This window comes from Natator depressus, chromosome 1 (assembly GCF_965152275.1).
Source record: "Natator depressus isolate rNatDep1 chromosome 1, rNatDep2.hap1, whole genome shotgun sequence".
Classification (NCBI taxonomy): domain Eukaryota; kingdom Metazoa; phylum Chordata; order Testudines; family Cheloniidae; genus Natator; species Natator depressus.
The window spans coordinates 97,690,884-97,708,843 of record NC_134234.1 but is presented as its reverse complement, the minus strand read 5'-3'; the positions used below and the strand labels follow the sequence as shown (position 1 = coordinate 97,708,843).

The following is a 17,960-nucleotide window of genomic DNA, read 5'->3' as shown; positions in this document are numbered from 1 at the left end:
ATACAAAGGCACAATAGAGTAACTGTGTAATACTGCCACACAATAAGGTAAAAAGTCAATACGGTTAGCAGATGTGATCCTGTCAGACCTCCAGGCATGGAAAGCTCACAGATTTCCATTAGAGTTCTGAACACAGAAGGCTTGCAGAATCAGGCTCAGATATTGCCAATTTTTTTCTTCATTATGCATCTCTTTGCTTTAGCGGGTATAAACCAGATCCTTATGGACACATTTTCAGAGCAACAAACAGGGACACAGAGTTAGCCACAGGACTAGTATTAACACCAGAAACTCCTGCATCAAAGTCTCCACAAAATGTTTGGAAAATTAACACTTTTAAATCTTTTATAATGCAGTTGTTTGTACTTTCTTTTTAAAAAATTAAAAAACATTTTAGTTTACATTCCTTGCTTCTCTGATCACTAGTCAAACAGCAAATATAATCAAGAACATTTCACTTAAAATCTCTATTTCTTGTCTCCATAAGTTTCAAAATAGTTCTCTGAAGATTTCATATCATCACCACCAGCTGTTAAGTGCCACCAACACACTCGATACTGTTCAAGACACTAGTAAAAATCAATGTCTGCCCCGAGGAGCTTTCAATCTACAAGACAGTTGCAGATAAAACAAGATACACTAGGACACCCAGAGCAATATGACTTCATAAGAATGGACATACTGGGTCAGACCAAAGGTCTATCTATCCCAGTATCCTGTCTTCTGACAGTGGCCAATGCCAGACACCTCAGAGGGAATGAACAGAACAGATAATTATCAAGTGATCCATCCTGTCACCCATTCCCAGTTTCTGGCAAACAGAGGCTAGGGACACCATCCCTGTCCATCCAAACTAACAGCCATTAACGGACCTGTCCTCCATGAACTTATCTAGTTTTTTGTTTTTTTTTTTTAATTATGTTATAGTCTTGGCCTTCACTACATCTTCTGGCAAGGAGTTCTACAGGTTGACTGTGTGTTGTGTGAAAAAATACTTCCTTTTGTTTGTTTTTAAACCTGTTGCCTATTAATTTCATTTGGTGACCCCTAGTCAACAGTGAATTTGCTATCACATCTGCTTCAGTACACCTAGTAAGCACAAATGTGCTGAGACACATGCTGTGACAGCTTTAACTCATGTTTTTAAGGTGCTATGATAATTCATTTGTTTCTACAAGCACATTGCAGTGAGCACTCTAGTTAAAATTACAAAACAGTTTTACAAACCCAGAGAGTTTTTAATTTCAGTTTTCCATAGCTTTCTAAGAGATTTTTCCTTAGAAGACTATGCTTCTTGTCAGCCTGAAAGTCATTTTTTTAAACTTAAAGAAAAAACATGAAGAGAATTTGCTTAATTTAAATTTGAAAAATATAAAAACACATTTTCCACATTTCAAGCAATTTTTGGACAAATAACTGATTTTTTGGATTGTTTCCAAAAAACTGCAAAAAACTTGGTTTGACTCAAATTGAAGCCGATGAATCATTTGGCAAATCAAAAAAAGAAAGAAAAAAAAGTCATTTTAGGTCAAACTAAATGTTTAGTTTCCAGGCCATTTTTAAAATAAAATCAAAGGAAATGAAGGGTAAGATTCACAAAATGGCCAAAGAGGAGACGGTAGAGATGCCATCCTCTAATAACTTGTAATCCAGCCGTTAAGGCATTCACCTGCATTCAATTTCCCCCTCTGCCTAATGCGGAGAAGAGATTTGAATTTGGATCTCCCACTTTCCAGGAGAGTGCCCTAATAACTGGGCCATAGGGTATTCTGAGGCAGGTCTCTCAATCTCTCCTGTTGCAGCTGTTCTACTATGTATAATTAACTACTTGTATAAGGGACTTGAATTCGGGTCTTCCACTTCCCAGGGGAGTGTCCTAGCCACCAGGTTAAAGAGTCACTCTCACACACTCTGTGTGACCCAATGACTATTCAAGTATTTTATACAATATGGAACAGCTTCAGCAGGAGAGACTGAGAGAACCATGCCCCAGAGTATCTGAGAGCCCAGCAGTCAGGGCACTCATGCAGTGTGGGAGATCCACGTTCAAATTCCTTCACCACACCAGGCAGAAGGGGGAATTGCCCTAACCACTTGAATATAGGTTATACAGTAGAGTGGTGAACTAAATCCAGGTTTCTCACATCACAGTGTGCCCTAACTACTGAGCTAAAGATAATAAAGAAAGGCACCACCACTCATTTTGTGAATTGCATCTAAGTGATGGGAGGGAAAAAATTGTCCAAAACTATTCAAATTTGTGAGTAGTTCGGGGCAGACTAAAACTGAATTTCTGGCAAATTACATCGGTCTCTGAAAAATTTCACCGAGCTCTAAGAGTGAGCACTCCATAGAAGCACAACGACAAAACTTATTGTACCTCGAAGAAGTGTGCAACTTGACAGCAGCTTTCTTTTCTCTGAAACAGAATCACCAAATTAACTGCATATATTTTGATAATGCAGTGTGTGATTTTAACAATGCCATGTTAATGCTGCATCCACATATTTTGTTTATTTCAAATAGTATGCTTTGCTTGCAAGGTTCTAGGGAGGATGGCACTTACTGTGAACTAGCTCAGACAAAGCTGGTAATAAAATCAGGTGCCATTTTGTGCTTTGTGGTTATAGCCTTGCACATTCTCAGGAGAGTACAGTTAAAAAACTCACTATTTAATAAACTGATGATCAGAGGACATTACAAAGCAAACAAGGATTAACTAAAATAGACAGGGAGGTAGGCTGAAAGTGATTACAGTGGACTTGTGATATATCACAGCTGTGCACAAGACAAACCATGGACCAGTTTTGGGTCGTAACAGCTATAAAACTAGAGATGTTTACATTCTTACTGAAGTGTCTCTTCTCTCCCCTCTTCACACATGCAAACATGTGCATTACACATCTGGGCCAAAGAGCACACTATGGGATGCTTCTTTCGGAAAGCACGGTCATTTTGTATGATTTTATTTCCTTTTTTAAATCTTGCTTATATATGTGAGCATTTTGATAGCATGGGGATGCCAGTTCCCACTAGGACAGTAGTATCACACAAAATCAACACAGAATTAACAGATAACTGGCCTCGGCTTATTATGCCATCTAGTAGCTGTCATCGGATTTTAATGTGTAGACATTTCAGAGCAGTTTTACTTCAGATCATGCAGAAGAATTTTATCATGAGAAAAGTCACCGATAATATTGTATTTGTCAGAAGAAAGCAAAGTAATAGCTCCAGGTGAGGGTGTAGAAAATGAGACGTTAATCAGCACTGATACAGAAGCTGGTACAATGATCATGCTGGTTTGGTTTGGATTATTGCAGACTACTTAGAATTACACAAATTATATACACAGCACAGAGGAAAACGACAAAATAGATTAATCCCTAGTACAAACTCTGCAGTATAATCCATAAATCTAGGACTACAATATTGTCTACTTAGCCTGGATTTTAATGGGTCCAGCAAGAAGGTAACCTTTTGGAGCAGTCTACCAGGGGAGAAAGGAAGAAGACAGACAGAAACGCAGCTAGAGAGGATGGCAAATTAGCTTTTCTAACCTAACTGAATATACTGTACATCACATGGTAGCTAATCTTAATTAGAATTGTGTCATTATGGCCCCTAGATTTTAGAACTGTGCAAACATGGCAGACAGAATACCTAAAATGATGTATTCTAGCTCTACATCAATTTCCTTTTAAAACCAATACTAGGTCCTCTCCTTTTCTAGCAATGATGAAACCCATTAAAAGATACAGGCATAGTCTGACATTCCAAGTCTTTTCACAGCCATGCAAACTTCACATTAGTGCTTTTTTCCCCCCAGCATGATGTGCTCTCAGCAATGACACTGTCCCAAACATACGTTTTAACATTCACATAAAAGATTCTTAGCCTGCAAATTTAAAATTAACCACCAAAAAAAAAAAAAAAAAGTAATCAGGATTCAGAACCATGTCTCTAGGTGCAGAAAGAGAAACTAAAATCTATTTACAGTACACATACTAAGCTACTGAATTTTCAGTTTGATATATTCAGAGCTGGGAAATTCTCTGCTCGTCACACAATATTAGGAGTTTTCAGTTAGTCCTGTCCTCTAAAATTTTTTAGCCGGCCTTTCAAATAAACACTTTGGGTTTTTTTCAATTTCAAGGCCAGGAAAAGGATTAATATTTTTTTTCTGCTCAATGGTTCACTTACCAATATAAAAGAAGCCAGGAATAAATGCAGAGGAACACCAAGGTGGGGATGGATTTTATAAAGGAGATTACACAGATAGGAGGAAACCTTTTGGAAACCAGGATTTTCATTCCACGGGAAATGTCAACATTTCAAAATTAGTTTCTGTTCTGGATCAGAACAGAGCACTGAAATATCAACATTTTGTAGAACAAAAATATTCTGAAAAATTTAAAAATCAGAAATGTTGAAACAAAAAAAAAATTAATGTTTTTGACTGAAATGAAAGAAAACGTGTCATTATGGCCTTTGCCATAGAATTAATTTTTTCATCAGAATTCATATGTTCTAGGGCTCTCAAGCAATTAAAAAACACTTAATTGTGATTAATCACGCTGTTAAATAATAATAAAATACCATTTATTAAAATATTTGTTGATATTTTCTACATTTTCAAATATATTGATTTCAATTACAACACAATATGAAGTGTGCACTGCTCACTTTATATTTGCACTGTAAAAAAATCAAAAGAAATAGTATTTTGCAATTCACCTAATTCAAGTACTGTAGTACAAGCTCTTTATCATGAAAGTTGAACTTACAAATGTAGAATTATGTACAAAAAAACCTGCACTGAAAAACAAAACAATGTAAAATTTTAGAGCCTGCAAGTCCCTCAGTCCTACTTCTTGTCCAGTCAATCGCTCAGACAAATGTTTACATTTGCCAGAGATAATGCTGTCCGCTTCTTGTTTACAATGTCACCTGACAGTGAGAACAGGCATTCTCATGGCACTGTTGTAGCCAGCGTCGCAAGATATTTACATGCCAGATGCACTACATATTCATATGTCCCTTCATGCTTCAACCACCACTCCAGAGGACCTGCGTCCATGCTGATGACAGGTTCTGCTCGATAACAATCCAAAGCAGTGCGGACCAACGCATGTTCATTTTCATTATCTGAGTCAGATGCCACCAGCAGAAGGTTGATTTTCTTTTCTGATGGTTCGGATTCTGTAGTTTCCTCATAGTAGTGTTGCTCTTTTAAGACTTCTGAAAGCATGCTCCACACCTCATTCCTCTCAGATTTCGGAAGGCACTTCAGATTCTTAAAACTTGGGTTGAATGCTGTAGCTATCTTTAGAAATCTTACATTGGTACCTTCTTTGCATTTTGTGAAATCTGCAGTGAGTGTTCTTAAAATGAACATAATGTGCTGGGTCAGCATGTGAGACTGCTATAATATTAAATAAATGGCAGAATCGGGTAAAACAAAGCAGGAGACATACAATTCTCCCCCAAGGAGTTCAGTCACAAGTTTAATTAACGCATTTTTTTTTAACAAGCGTCATCAGCATGGAAGCATGTCCTCGAGAATGGTGGCTGACGCATGAAGGGGCATACGAATGTTAGCATATGTGGCACGTAAATACTTTGCAATGCCAGCTACAAAAGTGCCATGCAAATGCCTGTTCTCATTTTCTGGTGACATTGTAAATAAGAAGAGGGCAGCATTCTCTCCTGTAAATGTAAGCAAACTTGTTTGTCTTAGCGATTGGCTGAACAAGAAGTAGGACTAAGTGAACTTGTAGGTGCTGAAGATTTACATTGTTTTGGTTTTGAGTGCAGTTATGTAACAAAAAAAATTCTACATTTGTAAGTTGCACTTTCATGACAAAGAGACTGCACTACAGTACTTGTATGAGGTGAACTGAAAAATACTATTTTTTGTTTATCATTTTTACAGTGCAAATATTTGTAATAAAAAAATACACTTTGATTTCAATTATAACACAGAAGACAATATATATGAAAATGTAGAAAAACATCCAAAATATTGAATACATCTCAATTGGTATTCTATTGTTTAACACCGAGATTAAAAACTGCGATTAATGACTATTAATTTTTTAAATCATGATTAATTTTTTTGAGTTAATCGCGTGAGTTAACTGTGATTAATCGACAGCCCTAATATGTTCCCATGACAAATTTTGGTTTAGATTAAACTGTATTTTTCAGCCTGAAAACTTTCTCAACAAAAAATGTTGACCGGCTCCCGCATTCTGAACCTCATGTCTGTTCAGAAAGGACAGGCAGGGCAGAAAAGGTGGGGGAGTTGCATTGTATGTAGGAGAGCAGTATGACTGCTCAGAGCTCCAGTATGAAACTGCAGAAAAAGCTGAGAGTCTCTGGATTAAGTTTAGAAGCATGAGCAACAAGGGTGATGTCGTGGTGGGACTCTGCTATAGACCACCAGACCAGGGGGATGAGGTGGACAAGACTTTCTTCCGGCAACTAACAGAAGTTACTAGATTGCAGGCCCTGGTTCTCATGGGGGACTTCAGTCACCCCGATATCTGCTGGGAGAGCAATACAGAAGTGCACAGACAATCCAGGAAGTTTTTGGAAAGTGTAGGGGACAATTTCCTGGTGCAAGTGCTGGAGGAACCAACTAGGGGTAGAGCTCTTCTTGACCTGCTGCTCACAAACATGGGAAGAATTAGTAGGGGAAGCAAAAATGGATGGGAACCTGGGATGCAGTGACCATGAGATGGTCGAGTTCAGGATCCTGACTCAAGGAAGAAAGGAGAGCAGCAAAATACAGACCCTGGACTTCAGAAAAGCAGACTTTGACTCCCTCAGCGAACTGATGGGCAGGATCCCCTGGGAGAATAACTTGAAGGGGAAAGGAGTCCAGGAGAGCTGGCTGTATTTTTAAAGAATCCTTATTAAGGTTGCAGGAACAAACCATCCTGATGTGTAGAAAGAATAATAAATATAACAGGTGACCAGCTTGGCTTAACAGTGAAATCCTTGCTGATCTTAAACACAAAATAGAAGCTTACAAGAAGTGGAAGATTGGACAAATGACCAGGGAGGAGTATAAAAATATTATTCAGGCATGCAGGAGCGAAATCTGGAAGGCCAAATCACACTTGGAGTTGCAGTTAGCAAGGGATGTTAAGAATAACAAGAAGGGGCTCTTCAGGTATGTTAGCAACAAGAAGGTGGTCAGGGAAAGTGTGGGCCCCTTACTGAATGAGGGAGGTAACCTAGCGACAGAGGATGTGGAAAAAGCTAATGTCCTCAATGCTTTTTTTTGCCTCTGTCTTCGCGAACAAGGTCAGCTCCCAAACTACTGCACTGGGCAGCACAGTATAGGGAGGAGGTAACCAGCCCTCTGTGGAGAAATAAGTGGTTTGGGACTATATAGAAAAGCTGGACAAGCATAAGTTCATGGGGCCAGATACGCTGCATCCGAGGGTGCTAAAGGAGTTTGCTGATGTGATTGCAGAGCCATTGGCCATTATCTTTGAAAACTCATGGCTATCGGGGGAGGTCCCGGAAGACTGGGAAAAGGCTAATGTAGTGCCCATCTTTAAAAAAGGGAAGAAGGAGGATTCGGGGAATTACAGGCCAGTCAGCCTCTCCTCAGTCCCTGGAAAAATCATGGAGCAGGTCCTCAAGGAATCAATTCCTTAGAGGAGAGGAAAGTGATCAGGAACAGTCAGCATGGATTCACTAAGGGCAAGTCATGCCTGACTAACCTAATTGCCTTCTATGACGAGATAACTGGCTCTGTGGATGAGGGGAAAGCAGTGGAGGTGTTATTCCTGGGCTTTAGCAAAGCTTTTGATATGGTCTCCCACAGTATTCTTGCCAGCAAGTTAAAGTAGCATGGGCTGGACGAATGGACTATAAGGTGGATAGAAAGCTGGCTACATCATCAAGCTCAACAGGTAGCGAATGACTCCATGTCTAGTTAGCAGCCAGTATCAAGCGGAGTGCCCCAAGGGTCAGTCCTGGGGCCGATTTTGTTCAATATTTTCATTAATGATCTCGACGATGGCGTGGATTGCACCCTCAGCAAGTTTGCAGATGACACTAAACTGGGAGGAGTGGTAGATACGCTGGAGGGTAGGGATAGGATAGGACCTAGACAAATTAGAGGACTGGGCCAAAAGAAATCTGATGAGGTTCAACAAGGACAAGTGCAGATTCCTGCACTTAGGACGGAAGAATACCATGCACCGCTACAGATTAGGGACCGAGCGGCTAGGCAGCAGTTCTGCAGAAAAGGCCCGAGGGGTTACAGTGGACAAGAAGCTGGAGATGAGTCAACAGTGTGCCCTTGTTGCCAAGAAGGCCAATGGCATTTTGGGCTGTATAAGTAGGGGCATTGCCAGCAGATCGAGGGACGTGATCGTTCCCCTCTAGTCGACATTGGTGAGGCCTCATCTGGAGTACCGTGTCCAGTTTTGGGCCCCACACTACAAGAAGGATGTGGAAAAATTGGAAAGAGTCCAGCGAAGGGCAACACAAATTATTAGGGGGCTGGAGCACATGACTTATGAGGAGAGGCTGAGGGAACTGGGATTATTTAGTCTGCAGAAGAGAAGAATGAGGGGGGGGATTTGATAGCTGCTTTCAACTACCTGAAAGGGAGTTCCAAAGAGGATGCATCTAGACTGTTCTCAGTGGTACCAGATGACAGAAAGAGGAGTAATGGTCTCAAGTTGGGGGAGGTTTAGGTTGGATATTAGGAAAAACTTTTTCACTAGGAGGTGGTGAAGCACTGGAATGGGTTATCTAGGGAGGTGGTAGAATCTCTTTCCTTAGATGTTTTTAAGGTCAGGCTTGACAAAGCCCTGCCTGGGATGATTTAGGGATTGGACTAGATGACCTCCTGAGGTCCCTTCCAACCCTGATATTCCATAATACTATGATTCTACACACATATACGTAGGAATATTCCTCTTTTTCTGATAGAAGGATAACTGAGCTAGCGTGTATTTCTTCACAAACTGAATAAAGTTTAAATCACCACTTTAATGAGAATAAAAAATTAAGCACATATCTAAGTACACAATTTAGCCATAATAGATATATGTTTTCTCCCTTGTTTCCTCTTATACCTCATCCTACTCGCTCCGCTCCCTCACAGTTTTCCCACACACACATCCTCAACAGTCATAAAACCGTTTTTGTGAATCTTATGAGTTCAAAAGGATTATGTGATCGTGTGGTCCAGCTGCTGCACTTGGCAGCCTCAGCTTCTCCCAGATAGTCAGGCTATGGTCTCAAGGAGAGGAGGTCTCAAGGGGGCCAGGATCCTTCACTGCTCAGGTCCACTAGGTACTGAAAGTACGGGAGTTTGGCTAGTTCCCCTATCCCACTGCTCCTCCTGGAAACCTCCTGCTGCATTGCATAAGAAATGGTGGGCTCCTGCATCACATCTCCCTGGTGCTTCTTTGCACAGCGTGCTCCGATGAATTACATCCCGAGGAGAGGAGAGATAATGGAAGGGATACTTAGATAGACCCCCTGCCCTCATCTTCTGGTGCTTCCCATTTTCCTCCCCACTGCTATCCATTAAGGAATTAAAAAGCAGAATTACAGAACCACTAACCTTGTCAGTTCTTCTTGCAGCTGAGCATGATCTGGTGGAAAGAATTTCACCACAAATTTTACGACAACGTGCTTAGGTCCTAGCAAAGAGATCAAGGAAAATTCATGAAACATTTGTAACAGTCTGCACATTCTCATACAGAAATAAGTCTCAAATAATAAGCATTAAGTCTGTGTCTCCTGCTAGTATTTTTGATGTTCCTCAGATTAGTTAATAACCTTTGTTTAACAGATCATAAAAGGAAGCCTAAACACCTTCCCACTAATGTCTTTTTCTCTACTCCCTTCTCTTTCTTTCCCCCTTTCTCTTCCTCCATCCTGAATATTGCTGACAATTTTGCACCCTTAAGTAAACCACCTTTTCTGTTAATCCCTTTCTTTCTTTCAGCATATATTCCGTCTCCACATCCTTGAGTCCTACCTTGATGCCACTAGAAATAAAGTTGTTACCTCTAGTTCTTGAAACAACTTTCTAAAATCTGTCACTGTCTGGCTCCTTCAATGGGCTTTGGAATAAACCGCCCATGTGTGTTTCTACACAAAGTTTAGTTTAAAACCAGAAATGACAAAAGTAAAACACTTTAAATACAGAAACATGATGATTATTATTGTGTTCGGTAGAAATTGACTCAGTACGCTCAATATCAAAGGGATATTATCAACAACTTAAGCAGGCTATATATAAATGTAAATTGGTAACATTTAAATTGCATTCTTTCCTCGTTATTGTAATAAACACTGGTCAAAGGTGTATTGTGTGCATGTATAAATATTAGCTATTAAACAAAAGTATTGGTTGGCTACCAAAGATTAATTTTAATTACTAGACTGCTTGATTTTAAAATATCACTATGACTACAACTTAATAGCACACAATATATATTATTGGTGTACATCTGATGGCAAAAAAACCCAAACAAAATATAAAGTTAATGTTCTAATTGAGAGAGCACCTTTCATCTAATTCAGGGGTTCACAAACTTCATTGCACTGAGACCCTCTTCCGACAATAAAAATTATTACACAACCCCAGGAGGGGCACCGAAGTCTGAGCCTGCCCCAGCCCCAGCCCCCCAGGTGGGGGGGGGAGGAGGGGTGAAGCTCCAGCCTCGCCGACCTGGGAGGAGGGCCTGTAACTTGAGCCCCATCACCCATGGACGAAGCCGAAGCCCTCGGGCGGTGGGGCTCAGGTTTCGGCTTCAGTCCCAGACCCCAACAAGTCTAAACCAACCCATGTGATCCTATTAAAACAGGGTCCCGACCCACTTTGGGGTCCCGACTGACAGTTTGAGAACCGCTAATCTAATTCAACTATTTTTGGACTGATTCAGTAAATGACATAAAGAAAGCACTTACTTCTAATCTGTTTCATAATAGGTTTCAAAAGGTCCAGCCATACCTAAAAAACAGAAGAAAGCATTACAAAATCTGAATGAACGACTGCTAGCATAGTAGTAGTCTCCATTATACTAAGTTATTCATATATGAATTATTTTTCCAGACTGCTTATGGTCATACATTCCCGAAGTTATCCACAAAGGCTTTTCTTCCTCCATATAATTAATTCTTTGTCAAAAGGAATTCGATGCCTAATGTGCTGTCACCGTGCCTCGTCCTTAGAAACAATATACATTCAGAAATAGAGGAAAACAGTATCTTCCACAGATTAAGGGGTATATTTCTCCCTCATTTATCCCAGATTTTAACAAAATTAAAGTGAAACTGTGTCACAGTCTCAGGGGCAGTCAATAAAGGGAAGTTCCTTACCTTACTGTAACTGGAGTTCTTTGAGATGGGTGGTCCCGATATGTATTCCCCTGGGGGTACGCATGTGCTTCCTGCGCCAGACACTGGAGAATTCTTGCAAGCAGAGTCTGTTGGCCCATGTCTGTGCCCCAGCTCTCCTCATGTGCATAAGGGGTGGGGGCGGACTGACCGCCTCGCCAGTTCCTTCTTTACTGAAAATCAGATCTCGAGCTGAACCAGAGGGGAAGAGGATGGGTAGTGGAATACAGATAGAGACCACACACCTCAAAGAACTCCAGTTACAATATGGTAAGTAACTTCTCTTTCTTCTTCAAGTCCTGGTGCTGGAGAGTATTCTGCTGGTGGTGACTGACAACCAGTACTCAGAGAGGAGGAGGGTGTGAGGATGCAAAAGGTGTTCTGGACCAAGTAATGTCTCATGAATGTGTGGATGGAACTCCACGTAGATGTCTTGCAAATATAAATCAGAGGCATCTCTTGAAGTGATGCTTCTGAGGCTGCCTGTGCCCTTGTAGAGTGAGCCTTTACCCCATGTGGGAGAGGAAGCTATACTAACTGATAGAGTAGGATACAGACAGAGATTCACATGGAGATTCTCTGAGAGGATACAGCTTAACCTCATATGTGTTATGCTATGACAACAAACAGTCTATATGATTCTCTGAAGTAAAATGCTAATGCTCATCTCACCTCAACGGAATGAAGTCTCCCCTCCTCACTAGAGGGATGGGACTTCAGGAAAATTACAGGTAAGTGAATTGGCTGGTTTGCGTGAAATTCTGAAACAGTTTCAGAAATGAATTTTGGGGTGTAGTCACAGCAAGTCTTTATCCTGATGAAATATAGTGTACGGTGGGTCAACCATTCACACTCTAAGTTCACCTACCCTACTGGCAATGAGAAAGGCAAACTTAATTGACAGGTGAGAGACATGGAACACATAGCTAACAGTTCAAAGTGTGGCTCAGAGAGTATGGAGAGCACTAAATCAAGATCCCAGTCAGGTGCTGGTTTCTTGACTGACAGAAAGGTTCTGATCAGGCCCTAGGTAAAGATCAAGTAACTCTCCATTGGCAGACAACACATACTAACTGCTGCCAGATGAAAGTGCACTGAGCTAAGGAAGAGGCCCATCACCTTGAGGGCAAGAAGATATTCCAAAATAGTGAAATATCTGCTGTCTCTGGGGATATATGGCTTTGCTGGGTTGAGACAGAGAACTGCCTCCATTTGGACAAGCACTATTTTGTAGTGGAGTCCTTCCAGTTACTGTTAATGATGACCTGTATCGCTTCAGAGCAGGAGTGTTCTAGGCTCGCTGACAATCCAAATACCAAGCCACAAGCTGAAGAGCATGGGGTCTGGGACTCCTGACCCTGTCATTTTTGTGGGTTAGGAGATCTACACAGGTCTGAATGCTGATAGGTGGACAGAATGACATTTGGAGGAGGCTTGGAAACCAAAATTATCTGGCTTTGGGCCAGCTGGGAGCAACGAGGATGGCTTGTGCCCTGTCTAGTCGAATTTCTGTAGAACTCAAGGTAGTAGCAGGATGGGAGGGAAGGCATAACCAAAGTGATTGGTCCAAGGTAGGAGTATTGCATTGGCCCTAGAGTACTGACCTTGGGCTTTCGCTGGAGCAGTTTATTTTCCACTTCCCAAGAGTGGGTTCCCCACTCAGTGAAGGTGTTTACTACAGAATCAGGTAATTCCCACTCAACTGCCTCAGCAGGCATTTTGCCACTAGTGAGGCCAGTGAATTCTGGGTGCCTGGGAGGTATATTGCCAATAGGGTGATGTCACACAAACATCAAGGGGCTCTCCACCATGCCAGAGGGACCCTCACCTCAGAAGGAATTGTTACTATTGTATTCATGCTAATGCTTGCTCGGTATATGCACTGCTTATAGCCAAGCTTACAGGCAACGAAGGTGGAGTCTGGCAAATGGCATTACATAAATACATGACGCAATACAGTCCAGGAGACCAAGGCACACTAGAACTGATGTTCAAGGGTTGTGTGTAACCAGGTCTATGAGAGCGCCTATGGCATGAAATCTGTCCCTGGGAAGATAGGCTCTCGCCTTGATTGAATCCAATATCGCCTCTATAAATTATATGGTCTGTGTTGGAGACAAGGTAGATTTTTACATGTTTACACTGATTTCCAGGGATGCTAAAAGGAGCAGCAACAAGCTTAATGTTGAGACTTCCAGGCAAGACCTGCCAGTCAGAAGCCAGTTGTACAAGTATGGGAAGACGGTGGTGTCACCTTGTCTGAGCGAAGCTGCTACTTTTCAGAACATTTCTGTGAATGCCCACACTGGCGCATTTTGTACCGATAGTGGTGGGGGCCCACCACAAACCTGAGGGATCGTCTGCGAGAGGGATGAATGTCCACATGAAAGTATCTACTAAGAGCTGTGAACTGTGTGCCTTTTTCTAGGGATGGTATTATTGATGCCAAAGTAGCCATGCAGAATTTCAGTTTTCAAACAAGAACGTTGTGTTGACACAGGGCAAGAATGGGTCTCCAGCCTCCTTTCTTTTTGGGAACTAAGAAATACTTTGAGTAGAACCCTTTTCCACGATGTTGAGGGGATACCTTCTGTATTACTCTTCATTAGAGAAGAGACTGTATCCTCCTGGCAAGGATCAGTCCCGATAACAAGGGAGACCGTGGGTCTGGCAGGATGAAGATATTGTCAGGAGTGGTATAAGTGACCATTACCTCTGGAGGTTGTGATCTGTCACTCCATGCCACTGGAGTGGTAGTAGGTGGTGGTTCCTTATGGAACTATGATAGTACTACCAGTCATTTTTCTCTGAAGATCTCTGACAGTACAAGTGGTCCCTGATCTTTCAGGTCTCGGTGCTTTGGTTTAGATAGTATCACAGTCGATGTCGAGGTCAATTCAAAAGCTGGTACCGAAGAAGTCTTGCACCTACGTGTCTTCTGATTACGCCCATGTGACTTAGAACGATCTAAGTCTTTGTGGCCTATGCCTGAAGGCTCACCTGACCTGGATGAGGACGAGGAGGGATGTCTTTTCTTAGAGGGTCTAAGAGGGGATCAGCTTTTCTGTTTGCAAAAATGCTCCTTACTCTCACGAGGGAGCCCAGCCAGAGGGTCCTTCCCTCTGCCCCTCTTGGCTCTGGAGTTAGGCACAGAGCTAGTGGGCATGCACCTTGCCGACTCTGGCCAATGTACAGGTGGGGTCTCATGTCAGCAGACTGGGTCATAGGCGGTCATTCCTAGTGGTCGGAGTGGAAGTCAGACCTAGTGGTTGAAGTCTGAAAGCCAGAGACAAGGGTCACGACAGTGTCAGAACCAGGGCTGATGGTCAGAACCAAGACAGAGTCTGAGTGACAGAACCCAGGGTCAAGAGAGAGCTGAAGTCAGGAGTCAGAGCCGAGCGTTGGAATCAGACTACCAGGAGTCAAGGAAGGTAGAAGCAGGGCTGGTTCTGAGACAGGAGCAAGGCTGGATCAGGACGGGAACAAGGCTGGGTGCAGAGCAGGATCTGGGTTGGAGCTGTGGAGGAGCAAAGCAGGAGCAGGGCTTGGAGACAGACGAGCACAGGGAAGCAGGGAGTCTGTGGTTGTGTGCACTGAGCAGCCAGTGAGCTACTGCTGCTGCTGGGCATAAGATGACTGACTTACTGCTGACTTCCTTAGCCAATCTGACAGCATGGTCCATCAGGCAGCCTAGCTGGCTCATTATGGTGTCAGGAGTACTGAGCAGGCACAGCTGCAGGGCCTTACTCCTGACATCTCATTACCTGCTCCAGTGGGTGTTTTTGAAGTTGGAGCTCTCGTGCCTGCTGCATTCGGCGGGGAAGGAGCATCTGACACTGCACTTGATAGAGATATGCACTTGCCCAAGGCAGTAGAGATAGCACTGGTGGTCATCACTCAGTGAAAAGGAGTGGGGACAAGAAACTGTTTTTTGAAGCCCAGAATCATGGGCATAAGCCAAATCCTGCACTGGGAGACTGGGAAGGTTCCCTGGGGTGAGGACTCTAAAACTAGCCAACCCTAACTATCAAAACCCTAACAACAAGGAAGAATAATGTAACTTTGAATATATGGATGAAGAGAAAGGAGGAGCTCCCAGACACTGGAAGATTCCAATGCAGGCATTGCAGTAAGAAAGAACTAGAGAGGCAATCGATCTGCACCACCCCTTATATTCTCAGTGTGGGGCACAAGGAGAGCAGGGGCACAGGCCCCTGGATGCTGCCTACAAGCAACTCTCCAGTCTCAGGTGCATGTTGCACATGCATACCCCATAGCGAAATAGGGGCCAGCACTCAAAGACAACTCAGTGTGCCATGGTAAGGGAAAACTGGTAAGAGAAATTAAAAGTCTCCCTAGAGTGCCTCTGTAGGGAGCAGGGATAGAAACAGGATGTACCCCTCAGGAGAACACAAGCCAGCTCCTATTGCAAGGAACAATGGCAATGCAAATCAAGACTATCACCTAGATTAGTCTAAAGAAATGTGGCAATGGGTGCTTCTGACATTAGTTGGAGAGCAGAAGGCTGGGAAACTCAGAGGAGTGATTAGGAGACAATAATCCTGGTCCTGGGGACACTGAATGGGGAATTTCTTCCTCAAGGAGACACCTGTGAAAATGTTGAGAGGACTTCCCCATGATAGGGCAACAAACTCTAACACCACCCACTTGAATAAGGTTGGATGAGAGGTTCTGTCTGCACAGCAGTGTGAGGCAGACACACTACTCAAAGTCTGAGGGAAAGGATTTTACTTTCTAGCCATGTAGCATTTTCTCTCTTCTCTGCAAGAAGAGCCCACATCATTGGGCTTTGCAAAGTACTCAGATGTGGTATGTTATGCCACGTCATTTTATTTATTTTGATCTTATTATTCTCTATCTTAATAAATCATGTTTTTACTATTGTATGAGTGTTTCACACAGACCAGCCCTGTGTAAAGTCTTTCAACCTCTAAGCAGAGGCGGTCAACGAAAACAGGGTGTCTAGACCTGAAAACTGCACTCATACTCTCAGTCAAAAGGACGTGGACAGAGGCGCAGTGTGTTGCAGAAGGCTACAGTGGGCAGCAAAACGAGGTAGAGGCCAAACAACCAATATGAGATGGAGGGAGCTTGGGAGAAACATCTCAGTCCTCAGTTAATAAATACATGTCTAGAGTTATGGGAGGAATGGTGCACAGATTTCAAAAGGGGTACGGAACAATCAAAAAGCCATAAAATTTGCCCCAAAGAGCAAATCAATCACACTGTCCTCTCAGGAAAACAACAATAATATATTTTTAATATGAACACACAAATTAAAGTGGACCTTGAGCAGTTTTTAATTAGGCAGAGCCAGGGACACCCTCAAAATATCCATATTATAGAATCATAGCCTCAGGAACCACACACACAGTCAAATGGTTCTGTTAAAATTGTTCCCATTACTATTTATTTTCATAGTTATTACAGAGCTGAGGTAGCTCCTTGGAGGCACTATTGTCCTAAGGCCCTATTATTCAAGGACTTATATATTCACAAAAGTTTCCCTGTGGGATGAAATTTCTCTTTCTGCTCCACTTCAAAAGGTGACTCCCCTCACTTTTTTTGTGGAAGGTGTGAAGAAAATCTATTTGGTCATTTGTTAGTTACTCAAGGATGGAAAAATGGTGTTTTTCACTTGTTAAAAAACTAGTTCCAACATTCTTTGGCCCTCTGATAACTCAGTGTTTTGTTTCAGAAGTTACAACTTGGCATGTACACAATCCCTCAGTGAAGAATGTGTGCTTGCCAAGTTTGGAGGGGAAAAAAGACTGAGAAATAACCAAGTCACAAGAGTCTGGGCTTTCCACATTTTACCCAGTAGCATATAATTCTGCACAATTTGTTTTGGGCTAGAGCTAGATTGCGATCTAGCCCTGCATAAGGGGAGTTGCATAGCCGTGTCATTGCAGGATTTCTGTATCCAGAGAGTTCCAATTCCTTCCCCAGTTTCTCTTTGTCATAGGAGAGCAGAGAGTTACTGCAGCACCTTCCAAGGTGCAGGTTACTGGCATGTTGGGGAATGGGGGCAAAACCAAGACTTCAGCAATATTGCCAACAGCATGCATTCAAAAATCAGGAGTCAGGCCCCTAAAATCATGGGTGTGGCTTTAAAAGCAGGAAATAAAAAAAAAATTTGGGAGTTCTTTTTATTTGACTTCTGTTTTACAGCATTTAGGGTTCATGTTTTAAGCTTTTTGCTGCAACTCCTAGGGACAGAAACTTTTTCTTAAATGAAAGCGGAGATTCACAAGTAAATCTGCTCCCAGCAGCTGTCGATTTGAGGAAAACATCAAATATCAGACTTGTGATAAAATTGCAAGAGTTAGCAACAGCGCTTGTGTTTCAACAGAGAGGTGCAGCTCTGCACACCCCAATGTGTGAAGCAGTGATCCATGCAACGTCATCTTTACTTGTCTATGCCAGTGGTCTCCAAACTTTTTGAATCACGCACCCCCAGGGCCAGCTCTAGGTAAGCAAAAAAAAAAAAAAGAAGAAGAAGAAGAAGAGCTGCCGCCGGCGTGCCGCCAAAGACGGAGTGGGGAGAGCCCAGC

The 17,960-nt window shown here is 42.4% G+C and overlaps 1 protein-coding gene across 4 annotated transcripts in view; it reads right to left on the bottom strand.

Moving 5' to 3' along the window:
• The window catches only part of FARP1 (FERM, ARH/RhoGEF and pleckstrin domain protein 1), a 334,084-nt gene that overhangs the window by 110,692 nt on the left and 205,432 nt on the right, over positions 1-17,960 (bottom strand). For all 4 annotated transcript variants that reach the window (XM_074962873.1, XM_074962880.1, XM_074962867.1 and 1 more), the window contains exons 4-5: positions 10,957-10,999; positions 9,602-9,680 (exon numbers count right to left, since the gene is read on the bottom strand). In XM_074962873.1, coding sequence (XP_074818974.1) covers positions 9,602-9,680; positions 10,957-10,999 — 122 coding nt within the window. The remainder of the gene's footprint in view (positions 1-9,601; positions 9,681-10,956; positions 11,000-17,960) is intronic.